The 23,930-nt window shown below is 39.7% G+C and overlaps 1 protein-coding gene across 1 annotated transcript in view; it reads right to left on the bottom strand.

Annotated features, from left to right (window-relative positions):
* Positions 1-23,930, bottom strand: part of LAMA2 (laminin subunit alpha 2) — a 597,066-nt gene that overhangs the window by 55,718 nt on the left and 517,418 nt on the right. Inside the window, 7 exon segments of the mRNA XM_077902686.1 lie at positions 1,132-1,276; positions 1,959-2,121; positions 7,268-7,392; positions 10,411-10,570; positions 12,451-12,584; positions 13,546-13,689; positions 19,654-19,808. Of these exon segments, the coding sequence (XP_077758812.1) occupies positions 1,132-1,276; positions 1,959-2,121; positions 7,268-7,392; positions 10,411-10,570; positions 12,451-12,584; positions 13,546-13,689; positions 19,654-19,808 (1,026 nt within the window).

Raw genomic sequence — 23,930 nt, 5'->3', positions numbered from 1 at the left:
CTTGTCTATCTCCGCCACTAGACTGCACGTTCCTTTAAGGCAAGGACCTGCCCCAGGCCTCACTCAGATGTGGCACAGCGCTTAGTGGGTGCTTGCTAGATGTGTTCAAGGCAGGAAGTGAAGGGTGGTGCAAAGTTAAACCGAAATTCTCATCAATTGTCACACCGGCATGGTCAAAAGTAATTAGGTTTAATTTTATAAACGGAAGTATCAAATTTCATTTGCAGATACTGGTAATCCTATCGTGCACAGAACTAGGGGAACTTCACTGAAATGACAGTAGCAGCACTAAGACCCAACAGACTTGGATTTCTGCCGTGGTCATGAGATCTTATGTATATTCCCTGTAGACCACAGGTAAGCTTGAGCCCACGTTTCCCTTTCGCTAACACCAGAACAAACACCTGCTTATCTCGGCAAATGAAATAGTGTTGTGAGTATATTTTTCGAGAGCTCCTGGACTATAAAAATGTTACATGATTATTTTTCAATTCTTTTTTTTTAATTTTTATTTATTTATGATAGTCACATCACAGAGAGAGAGAGAGAGAGAGAGAGAGAGAGAGAGGCAGAGGGAGAAGCAGGCTCCATGCACCGGGAGCCCGACGTGGGATTCGATCCCGGGTCTCCAGGATCACGCCCTGGGCCAAAGGCAGGCGCCAAACCGCTGCGCCACCAGGGATCCCTATTTTTCAATTCTTTACCTGCACACATACATGTTGGCATTTTTAAAAAACAAAGACCTGGCTGCTGTGCTCTTCTGCCCCCACAAATTCCATGGTGGGTCACACTAACGGCCACATCTTGGTAAAACAAGAAGGAAAGAAAAACAAAGCACCCAACCTTTTCAGACCTGGTACAGGATTTAATTTTTACAAGTTGGAAGACAGTGTTATGCTTTCAAATTAAGCTCTCAGTTTCCAAAGAAAATGACAGAGAACCATTTGGCTCTTCAATCAGTCATGTGTAAACCAAGTCACCTATAATCTAAGCCAAAGAAATGACTATCTGCATTTTTCACAGAATTTGTGAGTACCTAAAATTACAGACGGTCCTCCACATGATTAGGGACACAGGAGTGCTGGATAGCATGATCAAGGCTCACAGTCCATTATTATGATAGAAACTCACCTTGCTTCTGAATTCTTGACAGGGTGAAGGATTTCCATTTCCCGTCATTATGGTTTTGATTGCTGACCACGGAAGCCATTCCTGAGCCCAGATCATAGCTGACTTTTACATGCCCATCAGTCAGCTCTACACTCATGAAATCTTTCTATCAATAGAGTAAAAATACACCAGTGATTCAGTACACAGAGAAATAGGAGTATTTACTTTTTTTGTGAGTGGGGGTTTATAACAGGGCCTATGGCTAAGTCACTGCGTGTGTTGATGTGTAAGTGAGATCCACTTGGGAAATCGAACTGGTGTTACCACTTTGCGAATGTTTGTGGGTGTGATGTTATGGTACAAGTAGTCACAACCAAATTACGAGGACATCTCCTTGGACAGGAGAATAAAGGAAATTCCTTTGAAAGGATATTAATCCAACTAAAAGGTAGTTCCCTGGAAGAATTTACTGAGACATATTAACCTGGAAAAAACAATGAGGACATTTAGAGCCACCTTTCAACTTAGGTCTTTAGAAGAAGACTAGGGACTAGTTTTGCTGCCACATGATTCCATCCTGGAGGAATCTTTACTGGATGCTTCTCTTAAGGGATTATATGGGGAGTGTACTGATAATAAATAATAATAAAATTGCATCTGTAATTGAATTTATCGATGAAAATATGCAAGTACTATCTGCATCATTTACTTCTGGCTATCACACTGCCATCCCAGAATCTTTTGAATAATAATTGATAATCTAACAATAACTGATAATTGTATTGGAATCCTATGGAAAAGAGGCAAACAAACTTTTAATCATGGAAGATCAGCGGGCATGTCTTTACCAGGTCTCGTGTAGCAAGGTACATCAGGAGAGCACTTGAAGAAAATGTCCTGAACTTGAACATGACCGTTGAGATGTTGGGGTACCAGCGAATGGGGCGGCTGACCAGGGCGTACCCTTCTCCGTCAAACTGAATAGTCCCTTCACTATCTTCTACCTGAGGACTGAAGAGAGACATTTCACAGGAATCAATGTCTGTTTTGTCCATCAGCATTCAGTACAGCAAATTATCTTCTGAGACTAGATGGTGAGCCATTATAGGACAGGAACCATCCCAAATAGATCTTTCATCCTTCCATTTCTCTCTATCTCTAGTGCCAAGTAGGAATCACTCCTTAATTGGACTTTATTTGGAGTTCAATAACTAAGTTACTGATATTTTAAATGCTTTATGTTCTACTAAAATACTTGGTAGATTAAGTATGTCTTAGTGGTGTGAACAGGTGGGTTTTTTTTGGGGGGGAGTTTGGATGGACTGAGATGAGAATGTGTTATTACATGTCTCACATAGATAGCATAATGAGAGGGGCTTGGGTGCAATGAGTGAAGGTGGTCAAAAGATACAAATTTAGAGCTATAAGGAAAAAAAGCCATAAGGAGAAAAAAGGGCCCTACTCTGTGAATGCTTGCTGTCCAATAGATTTTTCTGGGACAAATTAGATTAAGATGTCAAAGGATGGCTCTATCTATTTCGGTGGTTATCTGTGTTCTTCAAGTAGATTGCAAGCTCAGTGAGACCAACCAGAGATTACGGGCCAGGCTCTATGCCAGGCCCAAACACAGCACCTAGCACAGTACATGGCTCATAGTAGAATATAGTATATGTAGAGTGAAGGAGATTTTAGTATAGAAAATTGTTCCACAGAGACCATATGGTCAATCAATGTTGATTGAATAATTAAGAAATATCAAAGATAAATCTTGTTTACAAGATTATAACATTTAAAAGCATTTCTTTTTCAAATGAGGTTATCTATCATCTATCAATCAATTTATCTAATGATGTTGTTACAGAGTAAGTCTCAAGTTGTGGAGGCTTTTTAAAACTCTAAATATCTGCATATTAGCATATATTTAAATTGCTGAAATTGGAGTGTTGTATTAACTTGAGGGTAGAAAGGAGATATGGAGAAATAGTACAGTAATGTCATTGTAGAATAATAAGAGCCTAAAATATTATTTGCATGAAATCTTGGCTAAGTGAGGAAAGTAACAGCCTACAAACATTAACAAGTTCTTGAAGGAAGAACTGTTCCACGTTTTAGACAAGTTGGCCTTTTCTCTGACCCTGGACCAGAGAGAGATAAAACTGAAGACAAAAAGAAGAGAAGAGTCTTATTCTGTGTCTAGCATGGTCAGATCTTTGTAATTATAAGTTATATCTAATTTGGAATAAGATCAGATGATGTCATAATTTTTTTTCTAATGTAAACTTAAAAGATGCTTTTCAATGTTCCTGCAAAGTGCTAACTGAAAGTCTGAGGAACTAAGTCAGACTATTAGCTGTATAACTGATAGTGAATAAATTGGCTATGACTTGGCCTTTCTTCATCATTACGACAAATCCATTAATTTCCGGATCACCGCCTTAGAGATAAGAGAATGTTGTGTAGAGTCTACCAAGAAGAAGTCCTTTCAAGTTCTCAAATACTAGGATTTGCATTATATGCTGTCACAGTATTATGGACAAACCCGGAAAGGCTTGTGGGAATTCCTGTTAACAGTTTCCTGGATGCTCTGACCCAATACATCTTGTTACTTGTGACCCCATGACCCAATATTACTTATAATTTAAACAAACAAACACAAAAGTCTCACTACACAAAATAAGTATTGGAATAAAAAAATATCACTTTTTTAATGAGAACTCTGGGGTATTTATACCTGATGTTTTTTATGTTCTTAATCTATCAATTCTTTCAACATGAATAAAAGAAATAGCAGAGTAGACGGCAGGTATCCTGGAGTCTGATGTGAAATCTCACTGAAGCCCTGCTGCAAGTCAACTAACCCTTCGGGTGTCACCTTGAGATGAAAGGGTTTAGCTCAGTGAATGATTTCTAAAGCCTGTTCCTACTCCAGCCCTTTAGAAGGTTCTCCCATTCAAGCAAAAGGCAAATCTGCAGGGAAGGGTTTTGTGCTGAGAACAGTGAAACACACAGATGTAGATCAGCCTACTTCCCTTAACTCATCGGCCAAACCCTGGTAAGTCCGACTTTAAACTGGTGACTTTGAGATTGGGGAAAAATGAATCCTTCCAGGGATAGTCTATAATATTTCAACATCTAACAGTATACCAGAGTGTTCTCATTCATGCCTGAGTACCTTTACCAGGAAAAGAAACTATTTTTTTAAAAATAATTAACATTTGCTAAGCTTCTTAACTTGCTTTTTGTTTCTCTTTTGAATCTTGATGTCTGGTCAAGTTCTTCAGGATTCATTATGTGATCTGGAATAGCCATACTTGTCCACATGTAACTTGTTCATTACAGAACTAGATGGATATTAGGGTTTACTTAGTACATTAACACTTCATCATTGCGTCTGTGTTGAGCTGAATACATTAAACTTCAGCAGTGTTTCTATTTTAATTTTAATGTGATTTTTAGAAATTTAAGAAAAATAAGATACACTTCTTTTCTGATAGCCTCGGCAGTAACTCTTTCTAAAGAATAACAACAATTATATCCTTTCTGCTGACTTCTGAATAAATGCACATTTCTAAAATGGACATTCTAGGATCTACAGCACATCCTTGGTCTATGTCTCACCACCTCATCTTTTACATCTCCCGCATATAATCATTTCTGCTCCAGCACTGGAATGATTGGCCTTTACGTTAAAATGTGATATGTGTTCTCTTGAAAAGAACACAACCCCAGAAACACCAGGAGTTCTGTAAAAATTATTCCTCCGCATACCTACCATGGCTTATGGGAAAGTAGGGTGGGTGCGGGTCACTCAAAACTTATGCAACTTTATAATCAGAGCACTCACAAAAACAATAACAATCTTGATTGAAATATTAGCATAATTCAAAAAGGTATGCTATAGAATTTAAATAAGATTTTTTTCCCCCAGTAAATATAGAACTTTTACCTTAAAAGGAATAGGTGAAGGGAACTTGGTAGCAAGGAGCTTAAGGAAGGGGTGATAGTGCTGAGTGACAGATGTGGCAAAAATGCACAGTGACTGTGGGAGAGCTGAGCAGTGAGCACTCGGACGCTTGGCCCAATGCAGGGCAAGCTCGCGGGAGGAGAGGCACCGCATGCAGGCTGCGTTGTGAATCCAGGGGCCTTGAGCTTGGTTCACTCAGCGATGCTGGTGGACTTTACACTCAGCTGCCTCTACTTAGTGGCGCAAGACCTTTATGTATTGAGAAGAACCGTGTAGGGATCTATGTGACTTCCGCACCTTAACCACGTCGTTCTCCCCTTTGCCTCAGCGAATTCACACGTGTGAAGCAGGGCAGACTTTTTTGTCCCTTCCTAAAGACGTTTTGGCTTTCCAGCCTTCCTACCTTTGCTCTCACAGGTCCCTGAGACTAGAAAGCGCTTCACCTTCCACCTGCCAGCTCCTCCTCTGGAGTCTCACCCCATAGCAAGGCCGCCCTCAAGTGTCCCCTCCACCATGAAGCAGCTCTCACCCTATGTGAATAATCAGAGCACACTCCGAGTGTGTCTTTAAAAGGATTTCTTATTCTCCCTCGCATTTTGACTATTTTAGGGTTTGTCTTTTCCTCCCTTCCTGCCTGTAAGTTGCTTGATGGCCAGCACTGGACTGCATACATCTCAGTATCAGGAAGTTCTGAGTGTGACTCTCTAACACCAGAAAAGCATCCTACAAATGTGTGTGTATGTGTTTGTATCTACACACCCACATGCACTATTGTAACCATATTAATTCGTATAATACTTTATATACTTACGTGCAAGATCTTTGCAGGATTTATAATTAGCCTGTTGTAGTCTTAACACATTATAGGCACTGCTGCATGGATATTTAAATCTTGAGGTGTTTCGTTGATGACAGGCTTTTGAAAATCCTTTTTATAAATTTACCAAATAGATATTGAGGGAAAAGTTGGTGTTAATCCATGAGTAGAAGAATTTTAATGTGAACCTCCTTGTTCTTGTTGTATTGAGAACATTTTACAGAAAATATTCCATATTAGATTTCGTTGAAGATTATTCACCAAACCATGCTAAACTATGAATGGGTTGGTCTTCTATTTTATTTTATTTTTTTAATTTAAATTTTTTGGGGGTTGGTCTTTTAAATGGTCCTCAATGCTGCACTGACAAGTCCATGATGACAGAAATGAATAAAGAGCTGGAGGTGACAACCGGAAGTCAAGTGCACTCTGCTACACTGATGGGGAATTTGGGTCCTGGCAATGTGCATGTGGCTCCTTAACTTGGAAATAAAAAATATGAATCACTTAGCACCTAATGATTTGGAGTTGCTATGTGTGTATATTAAGCTTCCATGTATTTAATTTAAATTTTTATAGTTTTAATAGGCTCAGTTAATTAGTTGAACTCAAGTTTCATATGCTGAGAAATCCTGCACTTCTAGCTAATTGTTTTATGTCCTCTATTCAGGTTTCTAGAAGCATATTGATTCTTTATCTATGCTCTGTCTGCTTGTTAGCTATTTCTAGAGTCCCACACTCTAATCTCTATAGAGTAATTGATGATGTGTATTACGGCACTTTCTCCTGGTCTATCACGGTCCCTTCTTACCCTTCTCCACGTAAGCAGAATCTTCAAGTCCAATGTGTTTCCACTTGAAACACATGCGGTACCCTATGTGTCATTTGGAAGATCCTGTCAGAGATAAAACCTGCACTAGGGTTCTATATTTTGTTACAAACAGGTGGATTGAGTCCGGGCTCTGTGACACATGAAACTTAATCAACTCAGGGAGAACTCTCTTTAAGAAAACAAGAAATTATGTTGATAGCAGAGTCACAGACATGAAAAACCTCCTGGTTCTGGACATGAAGGAGAGTGAGAGTGGGGAGAGAGAGCAATCTCACCTGGTTGAGGAGAAATACCTTTCCCTGCAGATTTTACCAAAATGTGTAAAGTGCCTCCAGGGCACCTCCTGGAGAGGTGCTTGTACAGATGGGCGAAAGGGTCTGACCTTTTATCAGCTTCATGGTAAATCACCTCCAGACGTAACCCCGTCCAACCAGCTCCATCTCATCCACATAATTGAATATTGCGCAAAAAAAAAAAAAAAAAAAAAAGAAAGGTTTTTGTAACGCACAGGCCAGACCTTCGGGGAGTCCTCATCTCAGCTCACCTGACAGTACATCCTTTGCAGTCACCTTCTTTTTCTCGGAAATTCCACAACCCTATAGGTTTGCTGTCAAAGTATGTTTCTCCCATACACCCTGTGAATGTAATCACACGTACAGCATCGGCCTTCTGCAGAGAGAGGCATGGTATTTGTTAGAATCTGGAATTTCACAAGAAGTCTCAGCATACCCATGAGAGTTATTACCAGTAAAGTCTGGAGTAGTTATTATCCACTCTGATATTCTTGGTTTGCACATATTCATCTTTTCACCATATCACATCCTTGCAGAGATCCTGGTTATTTTGTGCTACACTAGTTTATCGCCATGAATAAAGAAGCTCTTCCTAGCATCTGACTTTAGGTGAGTTGCTTATCCACTTTGAGATTCTATCTTCTTGTCTCTAGGTTGGGATTATTAGGATGAAATTGGGCAATTTATTTATGGTACCACATTCAGTGCCTGGCACAGAGGGGGTATTGGGTTCATGTTAGTGCTCGTACACCACTAAGGAGACATCTCTCCAAAGCTCTTGAGAAGGGGCACATACTGTCCACAGAGAGGGGGACCCCTCACACATAGATTGCTTAATGATAGTGCTGTCTCCACTTTTTCATTTCCTCCTAGACCCAAGCAGGTTTCCAACATAGGAGACTGAAGGGAAGCAACGAATTTGTACAAGAAGGGACCGTAGCATGATTGCCTGCTGGTGAATGCTGCGCAGAGCCTATTGGGGCTCGATAAATATTTGTTGAATGACAAACCCATGTTGTTTTCACGGGGAAAGGTCTTAAGCTTGATAGAGAACAGTGTCATGGAGGAGGGGAATGAGCTGAGAGACTTGCTGTAATTTAAACAACCATTTCTTTCGGTTTTCGGCAGTGCCACATGACAGACAGCTTCTATATCCTGGTGCCCAGAACTTTGGAAATGCTTTGATAAAGGCTCACCCAATTATCTGAGTGATCTAGGGCTAAAAGTGACTTGATAGGTTTGGATTCTAGAACAAATGTAAGAGGATCCCTGAGTGGCTAAACCTTTGTAGTTAGAGATTTCGGTCAGACTCCGGCAAACCTCTTTGTGTTGCCGTGGGGGGCGGCCCGCGGCCACGTGGAGGGACCGCTTCTTGCAGCTACTCACGTCCACACCAGAAAGGCCCCTGGAATTCTCCATTACTACTCGGAGTCTCTTTTAATTTTCCGGCAGTTGATTACCCTACTTGTGAATTCTAACAGCCCTTTGCTTTTCCTTCTTGCGTCCTACAAGCTAGACTTGGGGTATTTTTCCTACCTCTTTGCATTTTCATGAGCATGTTGATTTAGTTACTTGTTTTCAGCTTTTAGTTCATATTCTGATAGAGCAGGAGCCTTAGAAACTCTTGGCCAAACTGATTAAGATTTTCTGTAGATTCCAGTCATTTGCTTTCTTTCACCCTGAGTCAGGCAGAAGAAAGTTTCTTTATGCTTGGTGACATCTGAGTAATAATGAGAATTATTTAAGATGCGATTTAACATGTGACTACTGCGTCTTAGGCATTTGTTGTAAATTTTATGCACCTAATCGCTCACTGTTCATGGTAGCGGTGAAATGGGCTGATGAAGAATGGGGGCTTTTGTGCCTGTTAACCTGGTTCCAATTCCAGCTCTGCCACTACCTGCTGTGAGACCTTGGCCAAGTCATTTAACCCTTCTCTGTCTCAGATTCCTTAACTATAAAATGAGGAGGATATTGTCTCTTTTTTGGGGTTGTAAGCTGATACATGTAAATTACTTAGAATATTACTTAGCATATCAGAGGGGGCTATACTATGTTATAAAAGTTTATTACTGTATCCTTCACCATGCAAACAAGGTAGATTTTTTTAAAAAGTTTTTAAATATTTTATTTATTTATTTGAGAGAAAGAGGGAGAGAGAGCACACCAGAAGGGGAAGGGGCAGAGGGACAAACAGACTCCCTGCTGACACAGAGCCTGCTGCTATGGGGCTCCATCTCAGGACTCTGAGATGGGGATCTGAGCTGATATCAAGAGTCGATGCTCAAGATGCTCAACCAACTGAGCCACCCAGGCGCCCCAAGCAAGGCTGACATTTTATCTCCCTTTTTTAGTTGAGAAAACCGAAGCCCAAGTGGCTAAGTGACTTGCCTAAGGTCATGTTTTAGTAAGTGAAGAGAACAAGGAATCTAACTTGGATTTGATTTCAAAATTCATGGTTTTTATACTACTCTGTGCTACCCCTTTATTTATCTTCCTAGGGAGGAGAGAAGGTTGGCAATATGACTATATATTACTAGGTACCATGTACATTTATATACGGTTCTAAGAAATGAGGATGGTTTTAGTGTGTAGTTTTAGAATCAATTCCAATACTTTAGAGTCACATCTCATACACAAAGCAAATCAAACAACCTCACTCTATGTGAAGGTTGAGTTCTCATAAATTTGGGGTCACCCTGGCTTTTCACTTTTTCTGACTAATCTCATCCCAGGATGATTCTGACAAGCCCAGGATTATCCATCGTATTTGGCTGCGCTCTCGTATCTCACCTACAGGTCGTTTTCCAACACCTAATTTCATTTAATCAACATGAGCTTCTTTAAAATGCAGGCACTTTGCAATTTGAAATGCACAAGGACCTGTCATGAAGCAATTATGAATATTAAGTGCATTGCTCTAGAAGAATGAGGAGAAGAGCAACTTGAAAACTTTAAAAATCAGACCATGATTTGAAAGCTTATGGCTCCTGTGATATTTCCCCAGGTATTCATAAATCTTTTAATTAGATGTGAGTTTGAACTTTATAGCACTTCATATCAATAAATCATAAACTGATTCAGAAAATGGGGTATATTTAAAAAACACTTTGCTCTCGAGGCAACTAAAACAAGACTATAAAAAAAATCGGTGCCACAGATAAGGGCAAAACAACTGTTTAAGTAAACACACACGGGCTTAAAACATGGTGTTTCCAGATTGGATATTCAAAGGAGGAAAAATTCCTACTCAAAATAAATTTATGTTTTCATGAACAAATTAAGTAAAACATCATCGAGTTTTTGCAGAGCTTTATCATGCCTTCCTCCAGAGCAATCATGTCAGGAGTTATATACGGAGATGGAACGAACAGCATGGGAAAGAACACGCTACCTTTAGTTTCCCAGTCAGGCCACCGACAAACAGCATTGCGTTTGCATCCACATCAAGAATAGTATACCCTGGAGGAGATGCTGCATGGTAGGTACTGGGCACGATGCTTGCTTTGGGTCCATCCAGAGCTCTCACGGAAATAGTCCCATTCCTCCCAGTCCTTGAGGGAGGGGTACGTATTGAGGTGAAGCGAAAGAAAATACAGAACATAAAATATGTAGCGCATTGACAGGAACTTCCATTTTAAAAGGTATGACATGGAGGGACTCGTTTTGGAATATTTAAGGGATAACTGGGTGCTGAGCTTCGAAAGACCCAGATTCATTAAGCTGTAAATCAAGACCAAGCGTCTGATCTTTGCTGGACGTTGGCTGTCAGATTCGACCAGGACTGGTGAGCAACGTACCCTGATGGCCACGTGAGGGCTGATGCAAAAGGACACGGCCGCAATCAGCGGACGGAACTGCCACTGTGTAAGCGGAAAGCCTGCTTCCCGTTGCCTTATGAAACCATTTATTGTTGACCAGCCCCTACTATTTAAACAAGTGGATACTACTCATTTAGCATTTTGTCTAACTTAATTCAGCAAGTGAACCCAAATGAACCACCCTCCCGCACTATAAGCTGCATCGTTTCTCCTAAGATCCCTTATTATATCTTGGATCCAAATTTGCTCAAGTAGTCTTCCTGGAATCATGCACTTTTATTGTTTGGTGTGCCATCGTAACGTACACAGCATGATGTCTCGTCTTCAGAGCTGTGTATGCAAAGCGTATGGAAGACCTTTGCTTTTAAATCCAGTGAATGGAATTTTGGAAGCTATTATTATTTCATTTCATTTTTTTAAGTGACTGATGTCTACGAACTATTAAATATGAAAAGCTGGTCTCTCTTCTGAGACAAGCGGTCATAACAAAACTTGTGTGTCTCCGTCTGTCCCCACTGCCTCCTTCAGGTAGGTAAGCTTTCTCTCTCCGATGGCACAGTATTAACTGAGGCCCATGGAGATGACCGAATGGATTTATCACATAAGGTACTTCCCCATCTTACTGGAAGCATCTCTTCTGATAGAAGAACTGAGTTTTGTGAATATAAATGTTCTTAAGGTCATGGAAGTACTTAGTCCCTCCCCCACTCGCATATATGCAAGCAGTGGGCCGCTGCTCTTTCTCTCTGTATACACACCCACACTCACACCCACACTCACACACTCACCTTCCTTTGCTGAAGATCTTAAAAAAGAATTAAAAGTATTGCTTCTCATTAAGTTTTCTTTTAAGCTTTTATTATGGAAAAATGTAAGCGTCTACAAACACAGAGTGAAACTCTATGTACCCATCATCTGTATCCAACAACTGTTGTACCCATCTCTAGACCAGGCCCTTAACTATAGCTCTCAACCGTTACCTGCTTGGGGTTTCATGGGCATTAAGAATTAGGAATAGGAGAAGAGGAAATGAGGGGAAAGGACTGAGGACAGGAATGGGTTTTCTATGTTATCTATAGATGGCTAGAATTTAATTGAATGAAGGCTTCAGGGAGAATGAATCAATGTCCTGTTACTCACTATTTTAAGTAGTGTGGAGGTGACACGTTATACATTTGTACCAGCATTTAGCTACTGCACCTGCCTGTGGGCCAAGTTGGCAGGTAGACCAGAAGAAGAGCCAAGCACGCTGAAGACAGGCACCAGTGGCAGCCCTCACCCCTGGCTTGTACGGAATTAGGGCCAATCTCAGTCTGCCTTCTTCGGGGGAGATTGTGTGACTAAAAGTGTGATAGCATGCTGATGAGACAACCGGATGAACTGTCCAAAATGTATGCATCACTCTGGTCAATACGTGGAAGGCATGTTGGTTCCAAACAGGTGCTACAGAGACACTCATGCACACACATTTGCACATGTACATATAATATATAAACTATATCCGTGCATATATAGTTATCTCCTTGACATGGAAAGAGGAGTGTTCTTATACACTGGGAAACTACTTCCAAATTCTGTCATTTAATTGTTTTAATCTTCATTGAATTAGTTACCTTGATGCCTCAATACGGTACCAGTAAGAATCATCAATGGTCAAATCTGGATACTCTACACGTCCAACTCCAGATCCAACATCCCAGAGGAAACTTACTTTGCCTTTACGCATTTCTATAGCCAGAAAGTCAATCTGGGTCAGAGAGACACAAAAACAGTAGATATCAGACATCAGCTCTCCTGAGGAGGCCAACAGAGTTCTTTTCAAAAGGCGAAATAATTAGAAGTCTCACAATAAAAGTTCCCAAATGATGTGATCTATTGTTATGTATGATTAAATCACTATTTATTATTGTATATTTAAGGCAACTCAAGTGTCCATACTGCTGAGGCATATGTGTTAATTTAGCCAATTCTACTTTTGAAACAAAAGTCCATTCTCATTCTGGTTTTGTGGAAGAGACAAAAGAAAATATTTTGGATGCAGAATTCACTATTGTTTTCACCAAAGACACTTGACATTTTTAAGGGGCCAGCTGTGATTTTTTTTTTTTTAACCCAAGGTGACCTAAAACTTCTCACCTGAATGACAAGTCTTGACTTAAGCAATGACTAATGTGTTGAAAACCATTCATTTTGGAAAAGTCAAATGTTCAAATAAGAGGAATGAAAACTTTTGGGGTTAAGTTTTTGAAGATACAACTTCTGTATTTTCGGTTAGTGTCATAAATTCAACACGAATCAAAAGAGTTTCCGTTGGTAGGAAATAAGTACACAATTTGTCATTTTCATTTAACATGAGAGTTCATTGTAATTTCTTAGTTGAGACTTTTTTAAAAAAGCTTTATTCCTCTTAATCCTCCTTAAGTAGCCAGATGTGAAAACCTAATTCTAAATAAATGTTGATCTACTCACAAATTAAAGCAGATGTGCCTAAACACTGTAAAGAATTTTCTTCATTTCACTTTCCTTCTACTTTAATTTGACACTCCAGAACTCTGTGATGCAAGATTGGGAGGTTTTCAAGTCTGAAAGGCTACATCACACAATTTTGGGACCATGTTATTAGATTCTGTACATTTTCCTCGCTATGAGGATTAACCTCTGCATATTCACATATCCAGGAAACTGAAGAAGCTGAACATCAAACTTACAAATTTGGCACTTCCAAGATAAAAAAGGAGGTTGTCAGCAACAGCTGTCTTTACGTTGACAATGATATTATTGTAGCTTCCTTTCTTTATTTCCGGCTTGTATGTTCGAATGCAGTCACCTCCGGAAGACACAGATACTTTGATCTTCAAGGAAAACAAGGTACAAAGAACCAAGACTAAATCTCTCGGAAAGTTTGAAGTACCTTCCAAACAACCACAAAACCATCATCATCTCTTCTTTGAAGTTAGTTTTCTATCATCAAATAGAATCATTAAATGCCCATATGCAGACACCATTATACTCATTAACGAGGGCACGGGAGAGCAGTTCCCCACCAGGATTTCGACAACGAGCTGTTCACAGCCTTGCATCCTGTTAGTTTGCTATTTTTCGAAGCATGCAACTAACAAATTCTTACCTTCATACCTTTCTGCTTGATGAATGTGGGGACGTTTCCAAAAGGTGATTTCATATGAAGCTGACGATAATGATCTTCATCAAGGTAGTTTAATGAAATTTCGCAATTCAAATTTCAATGATTTTGGTGTCACTTAAAGTAGGACACCATTTTTCTTTCGGTTTTCAAGAGGAAATTACCTACCCTCTCATGTTCTTACAGTTGGATGAGGCCAAATAGATTTTGTTCTAGATGTTCTAACAATACGAAGACTCTTAATCATGCCACTCAGGACATACATTTGAGAATAAATTATACCTTTTTTATTAGGTTGCCAGGAAATGAAATGGAAATAATTTTCAATGGCTGTCCCTACTAATGTATTTAACAGCTCCTTTTTCTTTTGACTAGTACTTTAAAAATTACCATGAATTGCTAAGAAAGGAATTCCTATGTGAATAGGACTGAAACTGTTCGTATCGATGCTTACTTAGATTTCGGGGAGCCTTTCTCCAACCACAAATAACACGACTTGATTATGTGATTTAATTTCCTTTGGTTCAGCTGTACTATCAAAGGGGCTTTCTCAGGATGGCAGTTGCGTGGGCTCAGGATGAAGCTCTGCTTTCCTGGTGAGAGTGCTCAGACAAGGAAGCAGAGGCTGGGAAAGACTCAAGACCTTTCTGTGCCACTGATTTAAAAATTCAGATTCTGGAAGCCTCTAGGTTCTCGCTAGCAGTGAATTTTCTCAGTCTTCCTAGCACTTTGTGCTACTCAAATAGTTTTTTTTAATTAATTTTTTTTCAAATAGTTTTTGCACTTGGAAGAAAACCAAGTAGCTTTATGGCTGCCCCCGTGGCCATGAAAGGGTAGTGCTCACTCCAAACATGACAGCGTGGGGCACCAAGCCTATCTCCACATCACAGCGACACAGGAAACATCGCAAAAAGGCTCATTTGGAAAGGGGTACAGGCAGCCCCAGGACTCCTCCCCAACAGTGACACAGACTACACTGAAGAGGAACTGGATGAAAAACTATTTTTTTCATTTTAAATTCAATTAATTACCATATCGTGCATTAATAGTTTCAGAGGCAGTGTCCAGTGACTCATCAGTCGTTTGTAACACCCAGTGCTCATCACATGCCCTCCTTCATGCCCGTCACCCAGTGACCCCATCCCCCCACCCACGTCCCTCCCAATGACCCTCAGGTGGTTTCCCAGAGTTAAGAGTCTCTTATGATTTGTGTCCCTCTCTGATTTCATCTTGTTTTATTTTTTCCTCCTTTCCCCTATGATCCTCTGTTTTGAGAAACTGGTTAAGTTGTACAAAGAAAGCTAAGTAGGGGCTTTTGGTTCTGATGAGTATGTAAATCCATGTGTGTTTGAGAGCTTCTGGGGATACAGCAGACCTGTTGCATTTCCTACGGACTCTGCAGACATCGTGTGTTTGTATAGAATTGTTTCATCCCCTCAACTGCTAGCCAAATTGCATATTCTGCAGAAGAATCATGTGCTGGAAAGAAACAGGGGCTCAGCATAAGGGAGCCTTGGGTGGTGGCCCAGGGCTAGAAAAACCTGAGTCTACTGCTTAGAGTGTTTTCCTTGTCCTCGCCTTCCTCCTGAGGTTGGGGCCCAGACTGCAACTCTGAAAGAAAGGCTCCCGAAATCGAAATAAGAGTGTTTGCTGTGTTCTGGGGGAGACACTCTTCCTGGTAAGTGTGGTTCTCCATCAAGAAGATAGTTCTTTGCTCCACAGATGATGGGATTTCCTTCTACATAAGGTGCTGCGAGTAGGCAAACCAAGAGGAGGTGTGGAAACACAGAACCAGGAGACGTGCAACTTTTACCTGGGATGTTAATACTACAGAGCAGATGTACAGTGAAGATTGGCACAGGGTGTTACATGATAGAGTAGCAGCTATACAAAGGTCATCCAAGGGCTTAGAGATAAAAGGGATAAAGCAAAGCAACGGAAAGATAATATGGTGGACGGCAGGTTGGGGAAAGACAGCCTTCAGATGTTTTTAATGTTCAGGAAAAGGTGAGTTTTCAGGAATTTGCAGCACGTGACCTGAAACCGTCATCAGAATAGACCCAGGCACTGAGCAGGCTCAGTATCCGAGGCAGGGTATAAGTGTCACTGACATCATAGGAGGATCAAAAAGAAGGCAAGGTCTGACTGTCATTCATGAGTGGAGCTGGGCAGCAGATTGAGCTACAGGAATTCATACCCAAATTCCTCATGGGGCTGGGTTAGTAATCAAAAGGAACTCGTGTGTGTGTGTGTGTGTGTGTGTGTGTGTGTGTGGTTTGTTTTGTCTTTATTTCACACATGCATTATAAGCTTGGCCATCAAGCCATATTTTGGCTAATTTAACCACAATTAACTTATTTTTGTTTAAAGAACACACTCCTTGGTGGCTGTTTAGAGAAGAAATGACTGGATGTGGGTGAAAGGTGGGTGCAATGTTTGGTCACAGGATTGGTTTCTGTCCTTGCCTGGTAGAAATGATGAGACCCACATGATAGTGTGCTGAGAAGGGGATTACCAAAGTGTAGATGACAGAGCGCCAGTCCTGAAGCCTCACTGAATTGAAAAAAACCCTATCCGAGAATTGTAAGTCTACGTGAGTAGCCATTTTAAAATGAAGGCTATTTAATGTTTCTAGGAGTTACAATTAATCTACTTTATGGCATCCTTTACATATCTAAAAAATATGGTTCTCTGAACAAAATGACATTGTTATGCCCCAAATGCCAGCAATTGATCTTATAAAGTAGCCTATTGCTCAACTCTTACACATTTATATGAAAAACCCTCTGGATTTTCTGTTTTCTCGCTTATGGTTTTGAATATACCCTCAGTACCTGAAAAATAGCCCAAACTGATGGTCACCAGTCCATAGCTACTAATCTCTCTCTTTTTAAAAAATACCTTGCATTTTGATTTCCAATTATAGAGACTTTTTTCATCAAACTTAAAGCAAGGAAATAAAAATACAGTATTTATAAATTTCTCCAGAAGAAGTTGCTAGGACACATCCCTGTCATAAGAAGGGAGTAATTTCTGAAACACAAACATCTCTTAGAATGTTTGGCTCTATCAGTTTTTGTTATTTCTAATTTGAGCCCTTCACAAGACTTCTAAAGAAAAATCACTAAGCATTAGGTATGTCTAAGGCATTTCTCATACAACATTACCAATGAATCATTATGGACTCAATTAAACATTATTGAGGATCCCATTATTATATCTATTGAATTCCTACTGCATTTCTTTCATCCAGTAACTAGGTCATTTGTTTAAAAAGAGTATCAGCTGCTCAATTTCAGAGTCAACAAACTTGAAGAAAGCTACTTTAAAATAAATGTCTTTAATTTCTTGGTCATATTGAATATGTGTCAGGGCTACATCCAGACACTCATGGCAAGTTACAAATGTATTTATAAATTAGGCAAATGTCATCTTCAATTAGTACAAAACTCACTTGAAAAAAAAAACTTGGCTAGTTCACATAATTCTAACATCTAATAAAAAATAAGACACTTTGTTGTAACTTCCATTTCCAAAAATGATTGAAAATTTCCCTGAAAGGCATAGACAATGGTCACTTTTTGTAGCGTTTCTTTATACCTTTTTTTTCATTTTGTATTTTGAGACAGGTTTTATATACTTAACACACCAGAATTTTTTTCTTTTTCTGGGGGCAGGACAAAGGGTGGGTAGGAGTCAACAATCACAACTGATGAATATATGGCATATTTTTAGACTTCTTCACAAGAAATCATAAAAATGGCCGGATTTCCTCACATGATGACCAAGAAAATATGGCTAAGTGTGTGACTCACAGGAGAATATTTACCATTATTGTCTTTTTAAATCAACATTGCAAAATACAGGAGAGGTACCTCAAACTCTCCCTTTCTCTTGCTACTGCCACCTGACTCTTCTTAAAGTTGACTCCTTCCTAGTTTCCTCTCATTCACACCCCAAATGACTTCCAAATTCATATTCAAAAAGCACAGCTCTGATAATATTACATTCCGTGTTCAAGAGCTTTAGAGCTTTCAGTTTCTCACCAATAAGATTCATCTCAGGTACAATTCTGGATAAACAAAATTGTGTACTTTACCATCCAAGGCCTAACAAGAGCTGGCCTCCACGATGTTTCCAGTCTCATGTTCCCTCGACCAATAATTCTGGCAAACTAAACCACTTTTTCCTGAAAAGAGCCTGAAACCTCCTTTTCTCTTTGCCTTGGCTCATTCTCAGAATGCTCTCTCCGCCCTCCGCCTAAGCCCCACTCAAGGCCTGGCTCTAATTCTTGTCTTTGGGAAATCTTCCTGCCCCAACTAGAGGGATATTTGCTTTTGGAACTCCAGAGCACCTCCCCTTGCTCATGCAATGTGGCACCCCATTTGGCATTACCTTAGAGTCATATATGGACATGTCGTCTTTCTTCTGTGGTGTTACCAACTATGTAAGTAGAAGTCACCTTGAATGTAGGGGATGCTTTTTCGACATGGGCTATATCTTGGCTAAAACCCCAAACTTTGAACTACCACCTGACTTCTTTCTGCTTCGTGCTTCAAATGTATAATAATACTATTGTCATCATTCTGCCTCCATGGTTTTCATATCGTGGCTCAATGTATGTGTTCTCAACCCTATCTGCTTCTTTCACTTTGAGCTTCTGTACGTCATCTTGCCTAATTTTTTGTCATCTTCCTAGTTGCTCTTTAGTGAGGCAGGAGCTCCTTTTTAAAGAGCACCTTAAACTTCATTGTCTTAACCTTGTAGAGAGATCCCATCTGTGTATAAGGAGGACAAATGATATACTACTATTTGGGCATCATATTCTTGGCCACTACTAAAAGTAGTATAAGTTGATGGATTAAGAAAAGACATTTCTGGTCATTCACACATTCTAGCTTCAAATGTGTTCAGAAAATGGAACTTTTGAGATGGAAGACTAGGATATCCAAAAAGATTTGCATTTAAACCTGACAACATGAACTATTTTATCCTTCTATTTCTAAAGTCATTGTGGGATGAATTTACTAGTCCAGATAAGGCTTCACATTGGCACTTAGAAATTCTACCCTGGTTCCCCAAGTGGCTATGTTCTAGAAAGTTCTGTGTTACTCCTAAGAGTTTTCTAATTGGATCAATAAAGACCCAAATTTTGATACAAGTGAGGTATTCTCCATTCTTATTCCAACAAGAAACAACCCCTGCAGAAATTGTAATCAAAATAATTTTTGTTGTTGTAGGACTCAGACAAAAAAATATAGAAAACGATAGTTCTTCATTGCTATTATTCTATATAACCTTGTTCACTCATTCCTGATACAACCTCACTGGTTGGGCTTTTTGGTTTTCACCAGAAGCATCCATGCCTTTCAAACATACAATAGTAAGATTTCCATTCTTGCTATTTGTGCTACTCTATCCAAATAATGATAAAATACATCAAAATTCCCATTTCTAAAACAGTAAGTGGTGATTATTCTTCCTATGGGGTGTCTTTTGAAATTTATGGGAAAAAAATTTAACCGTTTATCCTCCCCTCACCCTAAAATAGCTTCAGGTTAAAGGAAAATAACCAGAGATTAGTCAACAGGATTCAGTGGGAGAAGGCTTTCCCTCTGGGAATAATATCAAAAATTACAATCAATTACTGATACTGAAAATAAAAAGAGCTTACAGAATTAGCTTGTTTCCGGGCTTGGTTTATCAGTTCCTTTATCTCAGAGATGTTTCTCTTCAGGTTATCCTCAAGTTCCTTGATGGGTTTGAGTTTATCTATCAGACGATCAGCTTCTTGTTCTAGATTTTTCACAGTGTCATGTGCATCTGCAACTGCACAGAATAAGATTAGCACATATCACAGACACACACACACACACAGAAATTAAATGCTTCATTAAATAATTGAAAAGATTTCATCTTATCCACATGACAAAGCAGGGCCATGGCTGCTGAAGCACAGTGTGTGATGGCAGATGGCAATATCTCAGTGGGGACTCAAGCAGGACAAAGCAGGAAATGTTAGAGACAGAGGACCAACATTTTGGCTTTGTGGCAAGGTGGAAGTTAGCATTGAAGGTAGAGAATTTGCGAACTTAATTCAATGATTAATTTCTAGCTTCAGCCCCACAGCTAAACTTAATAGAATTTTAGTCGCAGAATCAAGGAAATGAAAGTGTTTTAAAATGTCACTTGGCCTGTCCAAGCCAGAACTGTATTTAAATCAGGGTTCTCACACAAAATTGGTTTTCTTTTTTGTTCTCACTGTCTTTCTTTGTACATCTTCAAGAGAGAAGCTATCGAAATGTCTTCTGAAAACATTTCAATGTTGAACGACCCTTAGACTGAAGGCCTATGGTGAACCTTAATTAAATCTTTCATGCTGCAGTTCATTTTCATTTTGAAGAATAATTGATTATCCTAATCTCTATATTAGGTTGAACCATATTACACTGCCATTTTTTATAGGTTCAAAAAAGTTGAATATTGGCAATTTCAAAACGGGTTTGACCTTAAAGTAATTGAAGGTTATCACTGATCCATAGACTTTCAGCCTGTGCTCCTCATAGGAGGGCAAATGACACATGGAAACCAATTACTCTATCTCGAGGACGCTGGCGGGTCTTACCCCAACTGGGCTGTTTATCATCTGATTGAGCATGTATTGCTCCACTGTCATCGTGACTCTGATGAAAAAGTGAAGCCACTTAAGGACCAAGGCTGTGTGCCCTCCTCGGCCCTGAATGATCTGCTCCCCCATGGCCAATGGACCACTGAGAACTAATCCTTGGGATGGAATCAAATGTGCTCAAAAGGAAAGACATTATTATTTTTAAATGTTTTAAAAAGCATATTTATTTATTTATTCTTTATGTTTTGAGAGAGGGAGGGCGCACACACCCACACACACACACGCACGCACACATGCACGCACAGGCAACGGGAGAGGGTAAGAGGGAATCTCCAGCAGGCTCCTCACCCACAGCAGAGCCCGAGGCAGGACTCAATCTCACGACCTGGAGATCATGACCTGAGCTGAAATCCAGAGCCAGTTGCTCAACCGACTGACCCGCCCGGGCACCCTGGAAATTATTATTTTTAAACTAGGTTTTGAATTAACTATTTTGAACTCACACTCATAACTATGAATAATATTGTGAGTGAAGTTTAAAACGGACACAGATCAGTTATTACGTTGAACAGAGTTGCTGGATCAAAGCTTGAAATGCAGGTTATGGGGGTCAAAACCCTTGTTATATAATTGCATATTCAACACAGACACAGTTACCCTTTTATTTTGTATACTTGTAATAAACCACTTGTCCAGGTTTTCCTTCTCTTAATTCTCCAATATTACCCTGATACTCTACAAATTATTCTGGAATTGAGAAAAAATGATTTAGATTTGGATTCATGGGAAAAAGAAAAAGGGTAAAGCAAAGACTATTTCAGCTTCATCCAAGAATGCATTCTTTCCTTTGAAAGCTCTCAGATTCTTATCAAAGGTTTCCAAATGAAATCCAAAGGTTGCCACCTCCCTCCCTACACCCCTCCTCTATCTTCTGGAGCAGCTGAAACCTTTTGGAAATAATCTTCTCAACAGTTTTAAAAATAAAACGCCTGCAATATTGAGTCGGATGCTTTCTTATATAATACTTTTCAAACATTTCTGACTTTCTTCTATAATTATTTGAGTGTATAGATTTTAAAATCACTTTCGAAAATAGATTATGATAATTCAATGTTTTTCTAGAAAATTATCTGTATCTTTTAGGCTCTAAAATCCATTAGCACGGAGTTTTGACAAGTACTCTCTTATGTGTTAAGTGTCCCCCGTATCTAGTTAAAGCTCCTTTTTTCTTTTTTATAGACTTTATTTATTCATGAGAGACACAGAGAGAGAGGTAGAGACACAGGCAGAGGGAGAAGCAGGCTCCCTGCGGGAAGCCTGATGTGGGACTCGATCCCAGGACCCTGGGGTCACGCCCTGGGCCGAGGGCAGACGCTCCACCGCTGAGACACCCAGGCGTCCCGAGTTATACCTCTTTTAGAACTTTTGTCTATCTGTGCTTTATTATTCCCAAGTAGCCTGCCAAGCATTTAAAATGTTTTACCTTTACACTCTTAAGGATTCATCTCTTGGATTTATCCAGTGTATTATTTGTCCATCTTCTAATTCACCTTTTTTTTTTTTTCATCTTCTTTCCTTTAATTTTATTTTGTCTAACTTACAGGGTTGATTAACTAAATTTATTTCTTTTTTTTTTTTTTTTTTTTTTATTGGTGTTCAATTTACTAACATACAGAATAACACCCAGTGCCCGTCACCCATTCACTCCCACCCTCCGCCCTCCTCCCCTTCCACCACCCCTAGTTCGTTTCCCAGAGTTAGCAGTCTTTATGTTCTGTCTCCCTTTCTGATATTTCCCACACATTTCTTCTCCCTTCCCTTATTTTCCCTTTCACTATTATTTATATTCCCCAAATGAATGAGAACATATAATGTTTGTCCTTCTCCGACTGACTTACTTCACTCAGCATAATACCCTCCAGTTCCATCCACGTTGAAGCAAATGGTGGGTATTTGTCATTTCTAATAGCTGAGTAATATTCCATTGTATACATAAACCACATCTTCTTTATCCATTCATCTTTCGTTGGACACCGAGGCTCCTTCCACAGTTTGGCTATCGTGGCCATTGCTGCTAGAAACATCGGGGTGCAGGTGTCCCAGCGTTTCATTGCATTTGTATCTTTGGGGTAAATCCCCAACAGTGCAATTGCTGGGTCGTAGGGCAGGTATATTTTTAACTGTTTGAGGAACCTCCACACAGTTTTCCACAGTGGCTGCACCAGTTCACATTCCCACCAACAGTGTAAGAGGGTTCCCTTTTCTCCGCATCCTCTCCAACATTTGTTGTTTCCTGCCTTGTTAATTTTTCCCATTCTCACTGGTGTGAGGTGGTATCTCATTGTGGTTTTGATTTGTATTTCCCTGATGGCAAGTGATGAAGAGCATTTTCTCATGTGCATGTTGGCCATGTCTATGTCTTCTTCTGTGAGATTTCTGTTCATGTCTTTTGCCCATTTCATGATTGGATTGTTTGTTTCTTTGGTGTTGAGTTTAATAAGTTCTTTATAGATCTTGGAAACTAGCCCTTTATCTGATATGTCATTTGCAAATATCTTCTCCCATTCTGTAGGTTGTCTTTGAGTTTTGTTGACTGTATCCTTTGCTGTGCAAAAGCTTCTTATCTTGATGAAGTCCCAATAGTTCATTTTTGCTTTTGTTTCTTTTGCCTTCGTGGATGTATCTTGCAAGAAGTTACTATGGCCGAGTTCAAAAAGGGTGTTGCCTGTGTTCTTCTCTAGGATTTTGATGGAATCTTGTCTCACATTTAGATCTTTCATCCATTTTGAGTTTATCTTTGTGTATGGTGAAAGAGAGTGGTCTAGTTTCATTCTTCTGCATGTGGATGTCCAATTTTCCCAGCACCATTTATTGAAGAGACTGTCTTTCTTCCAATGGATAGTCTTTCCTCCTTTATCGAATATTAGTTGCCCATAAAGTTCAGGGTCCACTTCTGGATTCTCTATTCTGTTCCACTGATCTATGTGTCTGTTTTTGTGCCAGTACCACACTGTCTTGATGACCACAGCTTTGTAGTACAACCTGAAATCTGGCATTGTGATGCCCCCAGATATGGTTTTCTTTTTTAAAATTCCCCTGGCTATTCGGGGTCTTTTCTGATTCCACACAAATCTTAAAATAATTTGTTCTAACTCTCTGAAGAAAGTCCATGGTATTTTGATAGGGATTGCATTAAACGTGTATATTGCCCTGGGTAACATTGACATTTTCACAATATTAATTCTGCCAATCCATGAGCATGGAATATTTTTCCATCTCTTTGTGTCTTCCTCAATTTCTTTCAGAAGTGTTCTATAGTTTTG

This window comes from Canis aureus, chromosome 1 (genome assembly GCF_053574225.1).
Source record: "Canis aureus isolate CA01 chromosome 1, VMU_Caureus_v.1.0, whole genome shotgun sequence".
Taxonomy (NCBI): Eukaryota; Metazoa; Chordata; class Mammalia; order Carnivora; family Canidae; genus Canis; species Canis aureus.
Note: the sequence above shows the minus strand (reverse complement) of the source record. Positions and strands in the feature narration are given on the sequence as shown.